The sequence below is a fragment of the Rousettus aegyptiacus genome, unplaced genomic scaffold, assembly GCF_014176215.1.
Source record: "Rousettus aegyptiacus isolate mRouAeg1 unplaced genomic scaffold, mRouAeg1.p scaffold_m13_p_10, whole genome shotgun sequence".
NCBI lineage: Eukaryota > Metazoa > Chordata > Mammalia > Chiroptera > Pteropodidae > Rousettus > Rousettus aegyptiacus.
This window is the reverse complement of record NW_023416285.1, coordinates 96,059,302-96,076,386: the sequence shown is the minus strand read 5'-3', so window position 1 is coordinate 96,076,386 and position 17,085 is coordinate 96,059,302. Positions and strand designations below refer to the sequence as shown.

Here is a 17,085-nt window from a genome sequence, read left to right as displayed (position 1 = left end):
ACATATTTTGTCTTATTCCAAATTCTTAGAATATAGAATTAAAATCACTCACGTAATAAAAACATTGATGTGTAATCATCAGCTAAATCTGTGTTTGAGCAAGCATGAGCTAGATCAACTGTATTCATTTGTCGGACTCTTGTATTTTAAAATTTTAAATATATTTACTCAAGTGGAGAATTGATTGATAGTCATCCCAGGAGGATGGATTGGTAATCACGGCAGCGAAGTGAATGAACCAGAGCGCCAACGCGGGTGACTCTTGCGGACGTATGCTGAGGGACAGAATCCGAAGAGCATTATAGCCTGATACCGCTTACTTGCATAAAAGTTCAAAAGGGAGCAAACTGGGTGCAAATGTGATGAAGCCGTAAAGGAACAAGGGGCGAAGGGACAGAAATCGAGAGAGCAGGTGCCTGGGGTGAGGGCAGGGGTGGAGGGAGCAGAGGGCGAATCAGGGAATTTCTAATTCAGAAAGTTGCTGTAAATCTCTTTATACTTGTTCTGTTCTTATTAATGTTCAAGGCTCTTCCAGCAAAACTCTTTTTGCGTTTTGGTTCGTTTCAGTGCTGCAGTGGAAGCTTTCTTATAAAATCTCTAAACATAGAAAAAAGGAATTGTAAGTTAAACTAATAAAAACAAGCGTTTGTATTTTTAAATTTATATTCCTAAAATCAGCACTTACAATAGCTTATTAGCTTTATAAATCAGTTATATTCCTCTAACCCACATGAAGCTTCTAGAGGCATACAAGTTAGCAGCAGGGATTTGAAAAAAAATAAAAAAATGAAAATAAACAATAAAAATGACAAAAACAGTAATGCCTCCTGGCTTGTGGAGACCACTCTGAATCAAGCTTTATGTTGATTTTTTTTTTTTCTCCTTAAAAGAGAACAGCCACCATGAATTGGTTTGATCCCGCGCTCCCTTCAGCTCAAATGCGTCTCTGGAGTCCGTTGCCAGTTCCGGATCGAAAGACTCTCACGCTAGTGAAGCAACACGCTGTGCAGAGCGCGCGAGACGCTCAGCCACGACACGGGCCTCCCATCTGGGGGCCCTGGTTCTGTCTCCCCGGAGGTCCCAGGAGGTCCCTTTCTGGGGGCCACTTACGTTAGAGCGGCCACCCTCTGGGGACTCGGGCTCTGGGCTGTCATCCAGAGGGAGAGGACAGGTGCTCTGACGTGTCACCCTTGGGTTCTTTCTCCCCGCCGTCAGCATCGTGGGATGTCCGAACCTCCGGGCCGGCGGGGTGGCAGGTGGTTCTAGCATTGAACTTAGTCATTCACGTAGAGAATACCGCCACCTTCTTTCTAATGTCATCCACGTTTACCCTTGAGCAGATCTGAAGTTTCTCCTGCCGTTCTGTTAAGGATCTGGGTGGGGGAATTGTTCCCATTCTCTAAATAGGGTGGGTCTCGGGCGACAGTCAGCAAATCTGTCCCATGAAGGGCCAGGTGGCATCTTTGCTAGGCCCGCTTCATTGCTTGTGTAACCGCGATCTGTACCCGCGATCTGGGCCGAAAAGGTGGGCGTGGGGCCACTGAGCTGCGTGCGGGTGGCCTGCGGGCCGTGCTGCCGAGTTGCAGTTTTGTATTTTAGAATGGAGGTTTTCAGCATGTTTCGGCCTCACAACAAGAGCATTTTTTGGAGCTCAGCATGTTAAACGGAGAACCTTAGGCGTAACCCTTCCATTTAGTAGTGAGCAGGGGACCAGTCTATGTGCAGTAGCCCCAGAGGGGTTCCACAAGGCCCTCAGGCTCCGGGGGCGCTTCTGACGGGGGCCGGGGGTGGGGGTCAGGCGGGCGGACCTGCCATTCGCAAGTAACAGCGGCGTAACTGTGTCTCTGATGGGCCTCGTTCTCTCGTTCACAAAGCACTTTCACTGACGTTGGGTCACCCACTTCCTGGTCACCCTTAACACCCCGGCGGCGTGACTTCTGCCGCGCCCCTTCCTGCCGGTCGGCCTCGCAGGCATCCGCCTTTGCTCGCCAGCCCCCCTCCAAACACCCGTGCCTCGCCTCTGACCCCCGCGGACTCCTCCACCTCTCCTGCTCCCTCTTGCCGTTACGCGCCGGTGTAGCTCAGAGCATCTGGGCCGTCCCACCCCCCGTCCCTCTCCTGCGGGTATCGTCAGGACACACACCCGGTCCCGTGTCCCGGACTTCCGCTCCCCGGGAGACACCGCCGGCTAACAGCATGAAACTCCGCGTCCGCGGCCGGAGCTAATCAGTAGCCGTCCCCCGCCTGCCTCCTGCCCTGTCCGTGGCTGCCTCTCTCTCTAGGGCGCCGGCCTTGAGGTGGCGAGTGACCCCCTCCACTCTCACACCGTCCCCTGTCGGGTCCTGCTCGTCCGTCTTCGGTGGCGCCTGCCTCTGTTCTCGCTCAGACCCTCACTGTCACTTACCTTCGTCATTTCAGTAACTCCTGACTTGTCACCGCTCCATCAGTGCCTGTTACCGCCCGTCCACCACGTGTGCTCCGGCCAGAACAATTTTGCTGACATATATCCTGATATATGTCGCTTTCTCCCTTGTCTCAAAATCTTCACTAAGTCCAAACTACCAGTAGAATGAAAACCGTTCATTTGTCTGGAATTCAAAATTTCTGGCATCTGGATGCGACCTCACGAAACTTACCCCCTAAGTGGACCCCCATTTCGTGCCCTGCTGCCCGTCCCATGTCCCGCCTCCATCGTTCCCGCGCTCCATCGGTCCCCAGCACCGGGGCTGCAGGGCGCCGCGCGGCCAGTGCGGCCCCTCGCGGGGCGGCAGCAGTGCTGCGTCCCCTGGTGCCGCTCCTCCTGTGCGCGACGCCCTTGCCAGGCTCTCCGAGGTCGCGGCTCGTGTCCGATGGAGTCCGGTGGCGCTCCTGGCCTTCGTCGCCGTGCACCATGCGTGGTGTGCGCGTAGTGACCGCGCACAGGCGGGAGAGGTCCTGACGGCAGCCCCCTCAGGTCAGGTCGGCAGGGCGAGTCACGTCGGCCCCTTTGGAAAGTTCAGGAGGCGGCCCGAGGCTCCGAGCGGTCGCCCACGGCCTGCTGCCGTGGAGCCGGCGCTGGCTGACACGGCACCTTGTGGCGCAGCGGGTCCGACCTCGAGAATGACGTGTTACAAAGGTCCTGAAAAGTGTGTACCTTGCTGTCGTTTCCGAGGGTAGCAGTCATGTCGTCACCAGTATCTTGATTTTGAGAAGTGTATGTGCATGTGTGTGTGTGCACGCACACATGTGCAAGAGGAAGAGGAAAAGAGAAAGTATTTAGTCGGGTTAGGAAAAGAATTAATAAACGGAAGCAGATGACGGACAGGAAATACCTAGCAGACTCCAGATCCTGAGGGTCGGACCGAACCACCGGACAGGGACGGGTCGTGTGTCTCGGTGGCTGTCACCGCTCGCCGCCCCTCAGAGAATGACAGTGTGCAAGTCTGAAGATCCTTGAAAACGTACCACTCCTCTCACCACTGAAAATTTTCTTTCTTTCCTAGAAATCATTTTTTTTCCTTTCCTAGAAAGTATCATTTCTATTTGTTAGACGTTTTTTGTTTTTTCTTTTTTGAATTCACTGGTAACACTGTTTTTCCTTCCTTCTCCAGAAGAAGAAGAAGAGCAGGTGCCCACCGATGGGGGGACTTCGGCAGAGGCCATGCAGGTTCCCCTGGAGGCAGACGACGAGCTGGAGGAGGAGGAGATCATCAACGACGAGAATTTCTTGGGCAAGCGGCCGCTGGACAGTCCGGACGCCGAGGAGATGCCCGCGGTGAAGCGGCCGCGGCTGCTCAACGCCAAGGGGGACGCGCTGGACGCGGCGCTGGCAGAAGCCCGGGAGCCGCTCAGCTCCATCAACACGCAGAAGATCCCCCCGCTGCTGTCCCCGGTGCATGCGCAGGACGGCGGCGGCCCCGCGCCCGCGTCGCCGGAGCCGCCGATGCTCGCGCCCGTCGCGAAGCCGCAGCTGCCCGCCGCAAAGCCCCTGGAGACCAAGGCGCTCGCGCCGAAGGCAAAGACGAAAACGACTTCTCCGGGACAGAAGGCCAAGTCCCCTAAAACCCCTCAGGCCCCAGCAATGGTTGGAAGTCCCATCCGGTCCCCGAAAACGATGTCCAAAGAAAAGAAATCTCCTGGACGTTCCAAGAGCCCCCGAAGCCCCAAGAGCCCCAAGGCTGTGTCCCATGTCCCCCAAACACCCGTCAGACCTGAGACGCCAAACAGGACCCTTTCGGCCACAGCAGGCGAGAAGATGAGCAAAGAGGCCCCCGCGGTCACACACGCGCACACCCCCCCGGATGCGGGCAAGCCGAGCGCTGAGAACCCGCCCAGAAAGGCCCCGGTCACCGACAAAACCATCGACGACTCCATCGACGCCGTGATCGCCCGGGCCTGTGCCGAGAGGGAGCCGGACCCTTTCGAGTTCTCCTCGGGCTCAGAATCAGAAGGGGACATGTTCACCAGCCCCAGGCGCATCTCGGGGCCGGAATGCATGACTCCCAAGGCCGCCGCCTCCAACACCTTCACTAAGGCGGGGTCCACGCCGCTGCCTCTGGCCGGTGGGACGTCCAGCTCAGATAACTCCTGGACAATGGACGCCTCCATCGACGAGGTCGTACGGAAAGCAAAGATGGGGACGGCGCCCGGCGTGCCCCCCAGCTTCCCTTACCTGTCGTCCCCCTCCATCTCCCCGCCCACGCCCGAACCGCCGCACAAGCTGCACGACGAGCGGTCCAAGCCGCCGTCCTCGGCGGACGTCAAGAAGAAGTTGAAAAAGGAGCTGAAGACGAAAATGAAGAAGAAAGAGAAGCAGCGAGACAGGGAGAGGGAGAGGGACAAAGGCAAGGACAAAAGTAGAGAGAAGGAGCGGGGGAGAGAGAAGGAGAGGGAGAAGGAAGCCGGCAAGGAGGCCAGGGGCCCGTGGAAGGGCTTCCTGAGGGACGAGGAGTCCGACCCCTACAGGTTCAAAACCAAAGACTTCGAGGACGCCGACCCCAAGGTGCGGTTGAAAGACGGGCTCGCGAGGAAGGAGAAGGAGAAGCACAAAGATAAGAAGAAAGACAGAGAAAAAGGCAAGAAGGAGCGAGAGAAGCGAGACAAAGACAAGGTCAAAGAGAAGGGCCGCGAGGACAAGGCGAGGGCGGCCCCAGCCCCCCTGGCGCTGCCGCCCAAGGACGCGGCCCTGGCCCTGCTCGGCCCGGTGGCGGCCGCCAGGGGCCCGGCCGCGCTGCCCTCCCTGTCGCCCATGCTGTCCGAAAAGCTGTTCGAAGAAAAAGAGAAACCGAAGGAGAAAGAAAGGAAAAAGGACAAAAAGGAGAAGAAGAAAAAGAAAGAGAAAGAGAAGGAAAAGGAGAAGAAAGAGAAGGAAAGGGAGAAAGAGAAGAGAGAGCGGGAGAAGAGGGAGCGAGAGAAGGAGAGGCACAAGCACGAGAAAGTAAGCGCCACCCCCCACCCCACCCCACCCCCCGGCCGGGTCTGCGCTGTGGGTGCGGGTCGCCCGCGACAGCCCTGGGAACGTGCTGGTGACGGGGTTCCAAAATTTAACTTTCATGCTAAAATGTGTGAACTTGTAATGAAGCCCCCTACACACTAGGTTAAAAATTTAAGGGGATTCTAATCAGACTGTCAGCTGTCTATTAACCATACTAATCTCTGGCAGGTTAAAGAAATTGGTAATCTTAAACCATGAGCGATATTTTTGTAACGATCGAGTGTACTACATACAGTTTGGTACCCAAATACTAGACACCGGACGAGGACAGCATTCATTTTTCCACGAGCACGCAGGCCCGCGGCACTATTTTAAGTTCGTTAGCAAGGCCCCAGGTCCCTCCTCGCTCGCTGATTGTCTTCCGAGCGAGCCGTTTTCGCAAGGAGTTGAGGTTATGGTGTCTGCCGCGCTCTGTGGCGTCCCCCGCCCTCCTGTGTCCTGCTTCAGTAAGCTGAGGACCCGTGTCCAAGTCTCCAGGCTGACCCGCAGCCTGGGCCGGGGCGGAAAGCGGTCGCCAGCGCCCGACGCGGTGGGCCGCCGGGCTTGGTGGCGCAGGGTGCAGACACCAGGAGCCGCCCCGCCGCCCCGTGGGAGCCCGGCCGCATCCTCTGGGCGTGCGGGGCGCGGCCTCTGCGTTCACGGCCTGGCTCCGGAGCCCGCGTTCTTTGGGTCCCCGCGGTGGACTGGTTGACTCGAAACTCTCCTTTGAACTTTCTTCAAAAGTTTCCGGGTACTCCCGCTATCGTGCATGCAGGGAGGTCCTCAGACAGCTTTTCTTGCCTCCTAGAAGCTGTCCTCTTTGAGGCTGGCTGCAAAACAGTGCACAGTCATTTTTCCCACATATGATGTTTGACCTACCACAGGTCCGTTATCAATACTTCGGCAATATTTTTAATTTCAAACTTACCCAGAAGAGCTCGTTGAGCTGGCCAGAAGTGATGGCAACACTCATATTTTTCAGCCTCACTTTAATAAATAGCCCTTGGGTATTCTAAAATACGGAGAAGTAGAATGAGACCCTGATTACGAACCGCACGTGGGCAAGTTAACAAGACCCAGCAATCCAACTCTTATTTCCATTTTAGAAGTCATCGTATCATTTATGTAGTACCTGGCACTTCCACACACCTCATTTTCTTCTCCTAACACACCTGGGACATAGGTCCAGCAGGCACTATTATCACCATTGACCGATGAGAAACTGAGCCTGAGAGAGTGACCTGTCCAAGCCATGGTCACACGGGGCCAGAGCCAGGTCGCGTGCACACAGATGTCCTTCCCGTTTCAGAGTGTTTACTGCCAGGGACCGTGCCTGGCCGCAGTCAGTCACTTATCCACCACATACCTAGCAACCTGGCAGCCGAGCCTTCAGCGAGCCAGACAGGTACTGTTGCTTCCAACACCATCTCAGCTGTGGGAGTCAGTGGGGCCGTCGTGAATCCGAGTGAACCGGTCCGATTAGATTGGCGGCGGCGGCGGCCCGTGCCTGCGCGGCATCCGCCTGGCTGTGAGGAGGCACAGTTCCTCTGACACCCTCGCTGGAGGCAAAGGCTCGGCTCCAAGTGACACAGATTTCACTCACAGAGGCCTTCAAGGCCTTGCGTCAGTTTTGATTGGCTGTGGAGCAGGTCAGTGACAAAAAGTAAACACTTAAAACGTCAGCTATCGTATAAGGTCTTTAAAAAAAATAAACGGTGTTGTCTCTAGAGTTAAACCTGAGTTCAAATCCTGACTCTTGAGCTGTGTGAAGTCGGGCAGGTTGGTTCCGTGAGGAGCAAACGAGGTAACAGCCGAGACGCGCTTACGCCGCGCCCGGCACGTAAGCAGATGCTCAGTAAGCGAGGTGGCGGCGACGCTGGTGGCGAGCGTCGCTGTTCCACTCCAAGCCGACCCCAGGAAGCTAGAGACCCAGAGTGTCTCCACCGCTGCGGGCACGAGCCAAGGCGTGTGCCACAGGGCGGGTCGGCGCGGTCACAGCGTTTCAAAAGTCTTCCTGCTGCTTTGGCGTTCTTTCAAATTTCAGCGCTTTCTGCAGATAGGACGAAACCAGAGCCAGTGCAGCCCATGGAGATGCCAGCGACAGGGAGTGGAAATTGAGGTGTCACCTTGAACACTGCCTTTTTTCTGACCCCACTGACACCCCCAAGTGTCAAGCCACGTGAGCGAACGGAAGCAATACCAAAGCTGGTGTGCTTTGCGCTCGAAGACATCTCTTCGTAACCACAGAAGAAAGACGGCATGCATCAAGGGCAGATCAAGGCGAGGCCCGTCCGAGCGGCCCCGAGAAGGCGTCTTTGTTCACGATCTCAGGCTTCCCCCTCGTCCCGGCCAGCTCACTGGAGCCGCTCTCTGACGCCGACCCAGAGCAGCAAGCGAGGGTGTCGTCGTAATGCAAGAAAGGAGCCTCCCCATAGCTCCTCTCCCCGCCTGTAGAGTTTCTACCCGTCACACCCACGTTCATTACTACAGGCACCAGCAACGGCACCGTTCATTAAACGGGGGGCTGCATGCTGGGGAGAAGGGGCCTGGAGCTTGAACCCAGCAGCTCTGAGGGAAGAGCCGGGACGAGCTTTTTCGTTTCTTCACTCCCCAGGTACTTGGTCTTTAAAGCAGGAAAATGATCAGCACGCTTTTTTTTAAAACAGCAGAACAGTAAGAGTTAACACTTATTGAGTGATCACTACATGCTAAACACTGTAAGTTTCCGTCCTTACCACAACGCTGTAAGGTAGTTACGGTACTTACCCGCGTTAAGAGGAGAAATTGGGGCTTAGAGAGATGAACGCACCCGCACAAGGTCACACACTTAGGGAGGGGCCGAACGGGAGGCGCGGCGCAGCCCCGGCCCTCATGCCGTGACCGGCCTCGCTGACCACTGCGCCCTCCGCGTTGACTTTGCCATGGGCCGAGCGAAGCGGTGTGCGCAGGCGCCTGCTGGAGTGACCGGCGTCGGAAGGAACGTCGTTTTCCCAGTGGCGGTTGCGATGCAGAGGACGGCGATTTACGCACCAGCTGTTAGTTCCCCCGGCGGGCGACGGCACGCACTAGCCAGGGCCGGGTCTGGGCTCTCGCTCTCTGCGATGGAACCGAACGAGCTTCACCCGGAGCACGGGGACAGCAGTCGCGCCGCGCAGTGGCACGCCCAGCGGTGACTTTCCGTCTAAACACAAACAGTTCGAATCCTGTCTGCGTGTGTGCCGGTGCGTGTGTCGTGCGGCTTAATCAGCCGTGGGCCTTGGAGGCTTAGATGAAGGTTACAGGACTATGGTGATTAGAATTTAGTATTTTAAGTGTTTTTTTTGGAGGGTGGGATGACCGTTAAAGAGAACGTCTCATTTTTGTTAGTGGAATTGAACAGTTGTATGTACAGATACCCTCATAGAGAAGATGAGCCAAAATCCATCAGTCAAACTTAGAAGCATGTTTTTATGCTCCTATTCGAGTATGATCTAAGAGGCCATCCTAGGGTTTCACCCCCAAAACGATGGCGTCAGCAGAGAAGGGGCCCCGTGCCGGCCCGCGCAGGGCACGGGCTTCGGCGGGCAGGCAGCGGGGATCTAAACGCAGCCCTGCGGCTCATCCAGCAGCCTCGCCCGGCCGCCGGCCCGCTGCTCCCCCCGCCTCCGTCCTCCCGTTCGGGCCTGCGGAAGACAGCGTCACAGCAGCGGGGGGCACCTCTGCCTTCTCTAACCGTATCGTGGCCTGATAGGCCTTCTCGTCAGCCCTCTCATAGGAAACAAGATCAGTTTGTGTCATTTAAGACGCGCAGATGACTGTGACAATTCCAAACTTTCGTACAGCTAATGAACGTCGATAGTCAACGCGTGGAGGACTGAGATTTGCTCGTAACGGACAGCTCATCAGTTCTACAAGGGACTTCCCAAGCTAGCCTACCGACTGATGAGTCGTTTTAGTTGAGCTATCGTCGGCTTTCACATGAATAACCCAGATCGTGATACTGGCAGCCGCCATTTACTGAGTACGCACAGCCGGCACTTGCCAGACCTGGCCAGAATTCGAGGAGCTAATCCCCCCACAGCTCCGAGGGTTTGGCACTGTCGCTGCTGCGTCGCCGTTGAGGAAAACGGGAATGTCGGCGAACTTGCAGCTGGTGAGCGAAGAGCCGCGCTCGCCCCGGGTCGGTCTGAGCAAAGCCTGCGTTCTGTTACCCGACAGCCCCCTCGGGCCGCCTCCTCTGACGGAAGCCGGTGACAGGGACAGGCACGGTTTCATCCTCGAGCTAGGTGACGTCAGGAAGAGGTTAGTCCCCGAAGAGACCTCGCAGAGCTCCTGTTCAGCTGCGTGCCTTAAGGGACAGGCAGTGCAGGGCCTCGAGCTACTGTGGCGTCAGGAAGGAACGGTTACAGAGTCGACCGTCTCCTCAGTCTGTCCCCACATCCTCAGCATGTGCCCCCCAAAATCGTCTTTTATTGCACTTGAACAGTTCGCTCTTCAGAGAATGATGAATAGTCTTGCTGCCACGTGCCCGTAACAAAAGGGTCATCATTTCCCCTTCTGTTCGTTTATCTGTTTACTTGTTTGTTTTAGTTAGACATTTGTATGATTTATTCCCTGCTATTTAAAGTAACATCTCATTTCCAGTCTTATCTGCTCTCATAATTAACTAGTGAAATGAAGGGTTTTCGGTAAATAACATAACCCAGTAAAAAGAGGGAACTATTCCCTTCCTGTTTCTTACTACTGTCTGTTCCAAGAGGAAACCAGTGACTAATGTTTCAATGAGCACGTTTGAATTTATAGACATTTACCAAAGGCCGTCCCCAAGTCTCCGTGTGACTGAACGCCGAGCACTTAACGAAAGCCTGTCTCTTCACTTGTCCTTGCTGGATTCCACTTGTCCTGTGTGGCCACAGCGTAGGCCCCCTTCTCTCTGACCATCCTTTTAATATTTTAAATAGCGTATCAGTGTTTACTTATTTTACTTAGACCATGTTTCTGCGTGGAAGTAATGTGAAGACCTTGACTGCTAAGAAAGGCAAGAAAGAAGATGGTTCCCAGTTGTCATAGTTCAACATCCAGATCGTTAGGTTATTAAATTTGGCTTTTCATCCCCAGTATTTGCGGGTGTTTTTCTGCCATACTAGCATAGACAGGAATCTGAACTAGTCCTGGCTGCACTGGCTGCCACCCTACCTAGCACACATACATGGGGCTTTTTTAATGAAAGAAGTTTAACATTAAAAAAAGTAGAAAATAAAAACTTGGCCAGATTATATTGACAAAGCTGCCCATTACCTTTGCAGAAAGTCCCTGTCAGAAGATAAACTTTAAAGCTGGAATGCATGAAAGAGTTCCAAGATAGAATTTAAATTTAAACTGATTCTTTATAGATAAGCTTTTTAAAAATCCACCTCTTTGCTTCAAGTCAGGATTTTCAAAATAAATTTCCCCTTTAAATCTCTTGAGCGATTTTCATTTTTTGCAAGGCCGCACTGCTGGTGTCCTGGAAAAATGGAGAGTTAGAGCTTTATCAGTTGGTGCCCTGAGGTATGTGGCAAAGAAGCTAAATCCTTGAAGATTAGCAAAAAAAATGCAGCACATGGCAATAAGGGGCTTATATGACTACTAGTATTAGTTCAGGTGAAAGAAGTATTGCTTATACATAAAACTGGACAAATCCACTGACAATGTATTTTTAGTTAGCCACAAAGGAGTCTAACATTACTGGACTTTGCCTCTTCGGAGAATCGGGACGTGGTAATCCACTGTAAATGCTCTCCCGCGCGCCCCAGTTCCCAGCAACCCTCCGAAGCCCTCTTCTTTTATTTTAACCCTTAGAGGCCCACGCCGTCCCCAGGTTGTGGCTTCACGCCATTAGAGGATGGCGTTGTCATACTGTTTAAGCGATTGAAGTAATTGTCACCTCGTCTGTTCACTTCTGGGAAATTGGCTTACGATCGTAGGAAACGTCTCTTTGTCTCGGTAGGCATTTGAACAAAGTTAGCGTAAACAAGAGTCTGGCGAGAAATTCCTGTTATTTTTTAATTATTTTTTTAAGGTGTGGAACGCTTCACGAATTCGCGTGTCATCTTTGTGCCGGGGCCATGCTCGTCTTCTGCGTGGTGTCCCAATTTTAGTACACGTGCTGCCGAAGCAAGCACAGAAATTTTTATTTAGAAATTGTGCTTCCCCTCTCTGTGTCATTAGAATTGTTATTAACCTTTCCCAACCCTTGCTCGATTTTTGTAATTAAGTTAAATCTGATTTAGCTTCTAGGTAGGGTGACTGGATGTCCTGGTTTGTCCGGGACAGCCCAGCTTGCACCTGTCACGTGATGCGGATAACTCTGCCCGCCTTCACTCTCAGAGGTATCTCTGTTTGGACTGTGTGGTCATCTTCATTACAGGTAAAACCTCACACCGAGGTAACAGGCTCTAAATCATTCAGTAACTCAACAGGTTTACTAAATAGCTCTTGTCTTCAGGTTACATTTATACCATTTTTAATTTGACTTATAAGAAGTATCTTTGTTATTATTTTTTCCATGTGGCATCATTTAACTTTTTTTTACAGTGGGTCATAAATAGACCGTGTCTTGATTCTTTTGCCCCGCCAAGCCATTTAAGACAGCATCGAAAACCCAGGCAGGTCAGTTGAGGGGAAGTGAGGTCAAAGTTAATCTCAGTTTCCACGTAAACTAGTTAGCCTTCCATGGAGAAAAAAATTATTTTACCGCCAACCTTAGCCATCTCACAGGTCTACCTCAGTCATCGTAAAAGACGCTGCAGACAAAGTGCACGGCTTTATGCAGGACCTCAGCACTGCCGGGAAAAAGGACTCCAAGTGTGTGGCGGAGTCGCCTCACCGATTGTACAGGGGTCTTGCACTGACCTCACCCCAGGGACTCTTGATCCCGTGGGAGTTCAAGGAAGATGACTGGACTATTCCATCCAAGAACCTAGGCAGATGAAGGGGCCATCTGCCCACCCCCACAAGAAAAGGCGGTACCATCGAGAGGGCAGGTCTTCGGGGAAGCTGCTGGGTGAAGGTCGGGTGTGATGAGGTAAAACGCCGTTCGGCTCTGTGGTTGGAAACGCTCCGTCGGCAGCAGTAGGCTTTGGTCTTAGGCTCGCTCAGTGCCAGCCCAGAGGGGGCAGTTTGGAGACACGGCATACTTAAGGCTTACAGTGGAAACCGTGGACGTGGATGAGATCGCTGAAGAAACTGTGGGATGACGAGAGGAGGGGACCAAATGGGGTCGGGCACAGGCGGAGGGCTCTTTAAGAGAGGAGGAGGAGGAATGAGGAGCCCTAACTGGACGCGTGGGCCGGCGGGAAGTAAGTGGCGTCCCGAGCGAGTGGGCTCGGCGGTGTCGCCGGGGCTAAGAGGAGATCGGAGTGGGCCAAGGAACCCATGGAAAGCTAGAGACTGAGGAAAAGGCAATTTAAAGGAAAGAAAAGGTGAATTAAGCACATGTAAAAGCTAGATGAAAATGACGAATGGGCCTGAGGTCAGAGACGCAGAAGCAAATAGGAGAATCGATGGAAAAGGTCCATTAGCTCACTGCGCGGCCAGGCCCTAGCGAGGTCGGGGACACCGTTCTTGGGGGGCTGACAGAGCTCCCCTAGCGGTCCAGGCCACAGATCTTGATGTAGCAACAGTAAAAATAAACTTTAAAAGAGGACAGGTAAAAATATATGAAAAAAGAGTAGATGTGCTCAATGCGCAATATATTAGTCACGTGATAGAATATATTGAGTATCGTTATATGTTCATCCTCCTTTAAAACCACCGGTCTGTGTCGTCACGATTCAATTCTCAAGCTCGAAACGCGTCATCAGTAGATGGCTGGTGGATGGATGTCACGGTGACAAGCGCTGTGTCTGCAGTACTACCTGAGACCCGGGCGGCCACCATCTGGCAGTGCCCGGGACAGTCCCACCCAACAAAGAGCTGCCCTGCCGAAAATGGGAATGCGTCCCCTGGTGCAAAGCTGTGATACAGATGACAACTGGGATCTGCGGAGCGTTCTTTCAGCCTGTCCGTTCCCGTGTTTGTTACTCCACGGGGCCTCCACCCAAACGGAGGGGCCCCTCCCCGGCTCTCTGCGACCTCTAACTTCTTCCTCAGTCACTGCCTTCGCCACACAGCCTTTCTGAAACGCGTTTGTTTGTTTTTAGTATTTCAGATCTTTGTACGACTAACCAAGAAATTGGGCAGTTTAACGCTATAGTTACACTTGACGTTTCAGCTTTCTTACATAGTGCAGGCTTAAGGTGAGGTTACAGTTTTACAAATCCCATAATAGATGCCTTGTATAGCGGAGAGATCGCTGTATGTTGGTTTTTTTTTTTTTTTTTTTTCCGTTCATGGTAAGTCTGGCAGCTACTTCAGCCCTCCACCAGGTGCTCTAGGTAACAATTTCTGTTTAAAAAATTCTAACGGTAAAATCCAAGAAATTAACCCAAACTAAGAAAATAGGGAGAGAACGACCCCATTTACATGAAGTGATTAAAGTTTGCAGAATTTCCCAGGTGGCCTTCGGCCCTTGAGAAGCCAGGGTGCTGCGTGGCCCAGGGTATCTTTGCATCCAGCAAGTCTCGTAGCCGCGTTTGAGGTCTAACCTGCTTGTCGGGGTTGTGGAGATGGGGAGGTAGGAGAAGCAGTGGGAGGTACTTTTGTTGAAGAAAAAAAAACCAAAGTGCGTTTCACTCTGCTGTCCTCACTTCAACAGATAAAAGTGGAGCCAGCCGTTCCAGCCCCAAGTCCGGTTATCCCCAGGCTGACCCTCCGCGTCGGCGCTGGCCAAGACAAGATGTGAGTATGAGCGTGCGGGCGCCTGAGGGTGGGGCGGGTTGAGCCGAGCCGTCTCTTCTCTTTCCTGATGGACTTGGAGCTCCGCTGACCTTCGCCCGGTGTGACACGCAGGCCCAAGCCCGCCTTTGAGGAGTCTTCATTTTCAGTCTGTATTGCTCTCTTCCGCAGAGTAAATGCACATTGCTTTATTTAACATGTAGGATCTTTCTCTTTTCTTTTCTTTTTCTTTTTCTAAATTTCCTTGTTCTTTCTCTCTTTATTAAGTACGAGCACATAACATTGCTTTTGCATGGCTTTCACGGTTCCGGTTATCCGAAAAGTAGGTAAGAAATGATATATTGAAGAGGCGCGCTGCCGTAGCACACCTAGGCAGGTGTAGTGCTACACCTTCTCAGTGTGTGCTCCCTGTCGCCATCGCAGGCCCCGAGACTCTCTTCTCAGGCGGCACGTGGCTTTATTCTGTACCTATAACACTAAGCTACCGCCAAAGGCTTCATAAAACAGCACACGATCGCAGCAACGGAAGTCTCAGTTACCTGCTCTTAGTTTTAAGGGAGAACGCACGTGTGAGCCTCGGGGGTGCTGTCTGGCCTCACTTTCACATCCTCACACCAGTCCCCACCCTTCTTTAGAGGGGACCAAGTGGCCGTGCTTCTTTATCCATTTCTGGGGTGCGAATTAGGGCCCCCGATGCTCTTCCGTGATCCTAATAAGGAATTTTTTTTTTTTTTTGTAAATCACACTGAAGTCTTCATATATCATTTAAATGAATTTCACAAGCTAAATGTACAAGTTGACAACCTTATTTTTTACCAGTAAGCCTGAAAATGGATTAGTTTACATTGCAAACAATCAAATATTCTGTAGAAAATAGGCTTACAAGACATTTAATTTTCCTTCAGTTTTTAACCACAAACATGAAAGGAGGGCCCATGGATTTGTTTAGTAGGTAGAGCAGAAATATGCTTTGTGTTCTCAGTGGTTCGTTTCATTTAAAGTTTGTGTTTATTTTATGCTGCCGCTTTTGTTAACTTCAAATGTGATACATGGAAGAAACTGCGTTACCGTTATGATAAAAGGCCTTCTGGGTGAGTGTATGCTCTTCTGAAGATAGAAAGAAGAAAATCCAGATAGTTTGTTCTTTTCTTGCCTAAGTTATCTGCACAATTTCCACAGTCCTCTTTTTGGTTTGACCAGTAGAAACCTAGACAGTAGATGGTAGTGTTGCCGACAGGCTTAGAGAATGTAACAAAAATACTGTAGATTCAGCTCTTTTTTAAGCAGTTAGTGGTATACCTCAACCTTACCTACAAAAATTTGAATAAATTTACCCTTAACTCTCTCAAGCAGTAGGGAACAGAGTTCAGTCAGCTAGGAGACCCAACTAGAGCAACTGTTCATACCATCTTCTTGGCAATTATGGATTTGGGCTTATATCTCTAAAGGGAAGATGTTTTTATATGTCAATCAACAAATACTTTTTTCCTACTAGTTCATGGTTATTCCTGTTTCTCAGTAACTCACTTAATCTTTACTTCCACATGCGTTTGGCTTGCACGTTCCCTTTGGAGAAATGAGGTTTGTACAAAGGAGCGGTGATGATAATAGTCATCTCGTCCACCCTTAAGCGTCTTTCAGTCATTCTGTCGACTTTTTCTTCTCTCAGTAAGTCACTCACACACCTGAGATACCGGAAGGTGTGAGAAATAGATTCTGTTACTGTGAAACAGAAGGTATAGATTTGGGGGTTGCAATACCCATACATTACCGACAAATTGCCCATGAAGTACGTTATACAGCAGGTGAACTTTCAGATATTTAGGTAAATAACCACCATGTTATATGAGTAATAATCATTCGACCAAAGTCGGACTCGAGGAAATACTTATAATGGACTGAAGAATAAATTCAGTGAAATACACTACATTTTACATTTAAATGAGAGAGGAAAAAAGAGGCTCACGTCACACAGTAATGCACGTAATGTAACCTGATCACTAAAGAGTTTCTTTTTTAAATCTAAGTCAGAGGTCAGCAAACCGTGGCCCGTGGGCCAGGTCCATCCCGCTGCCTGTGTTTGTGTGGAAGAAATGAAAAGAGGAATATTTTGTCACACATGAAGTTAAAAGTCTCTCACACGCCGCAGCATGAGGGCGCGTGGCTTCGTGCAGTATAATGGAAGAGAAGCGGCGGATTCGTACAGATGTGCCTATACCCCCCGCCCCGGTGTGCGCGCACTTGGGGGGCAGTGATGCTCTTTTGAAGTGAAATTAACGAGCAGACTTGACGTTCGAATGGTCTGGGGAGGGGGTCGTTTACTGCTGAAAAGCAGGCAGAGCGAATAGAGTCTTTCAAAATTATAGGAAAAAGAAAAGGCTTTACAGGGTTCAAATTATACCCTCTCATTGAAAGATCTTTAAGACAATATTTAGTTGCTAAAGCTTCTTAAATAAAGACGTTATGTCTTCTGCCCTTGATCCAGGGAAGTGCTGTGAGGTTAGATTATCTCCTCTATTCTCTGTTATTGTGCCTTGAAGCAAGATAGAGAGGTACCTTGCCTTTGCCTTGATTTAACGTGCCTGGAAATTATATTCTAAAAGGGCTTTGGCGAGTCAATACCTCCTCCCGATGGTGTTAAAATTCAAGATGATTTTGTGCAAGAACCTCCCATTCTTTTGCTATGTCCCCGTTAATGGGTATCCAGAGCCCCTTAGTCTGTATTGAAGATGAAACTGAAATACCCTGAAATTTCCATCTCGCCACCTGTGAAGTCTGTCGGAGCAGCATGAATGGGAAGAAACAGCCCAGTCCAGTAAATTGCTAACCCGTAGCCG

The 17,085-nt window shown here is 51.4% G+C and overlaps 1 protein-coding gene and 1 non-coding gene across 2 annotated transcripts in view; one reads left to right on the top strand and one right to left on the bottom strand.

Moving 5' to 3' along the window:
- The window catches only part of TAF3 (TATA-box binding protein associated factor 3), a 131,627-nt gene that overhangs the window by 93,028 nt on the left and 21,514 nt on the right, over positions 1–17,085 (top strand). Inside the window, exons 3-4 of the mRNA XM_016136394.2 lie at positions 3,591–5,416; positions 14,169–14,251. Coding sequence (XP_015991880.2) covers positions 3,591–5,416; positions 14,169–14,251 — 1,909 coding nt within the window. The remainder of the gene's footprint in view (positions 1–3,590; positions 5,417–14,168; positions 14,252–17,085) is intronic.
- LOC118608815 lies at positions 11,489–11,595 on the bottom strand. Its single transcript, XR_004953194.1, has one exon. It is a non-coding gene; the product is annotated as a U6 spliceosomal RNA (small nuclear RNA).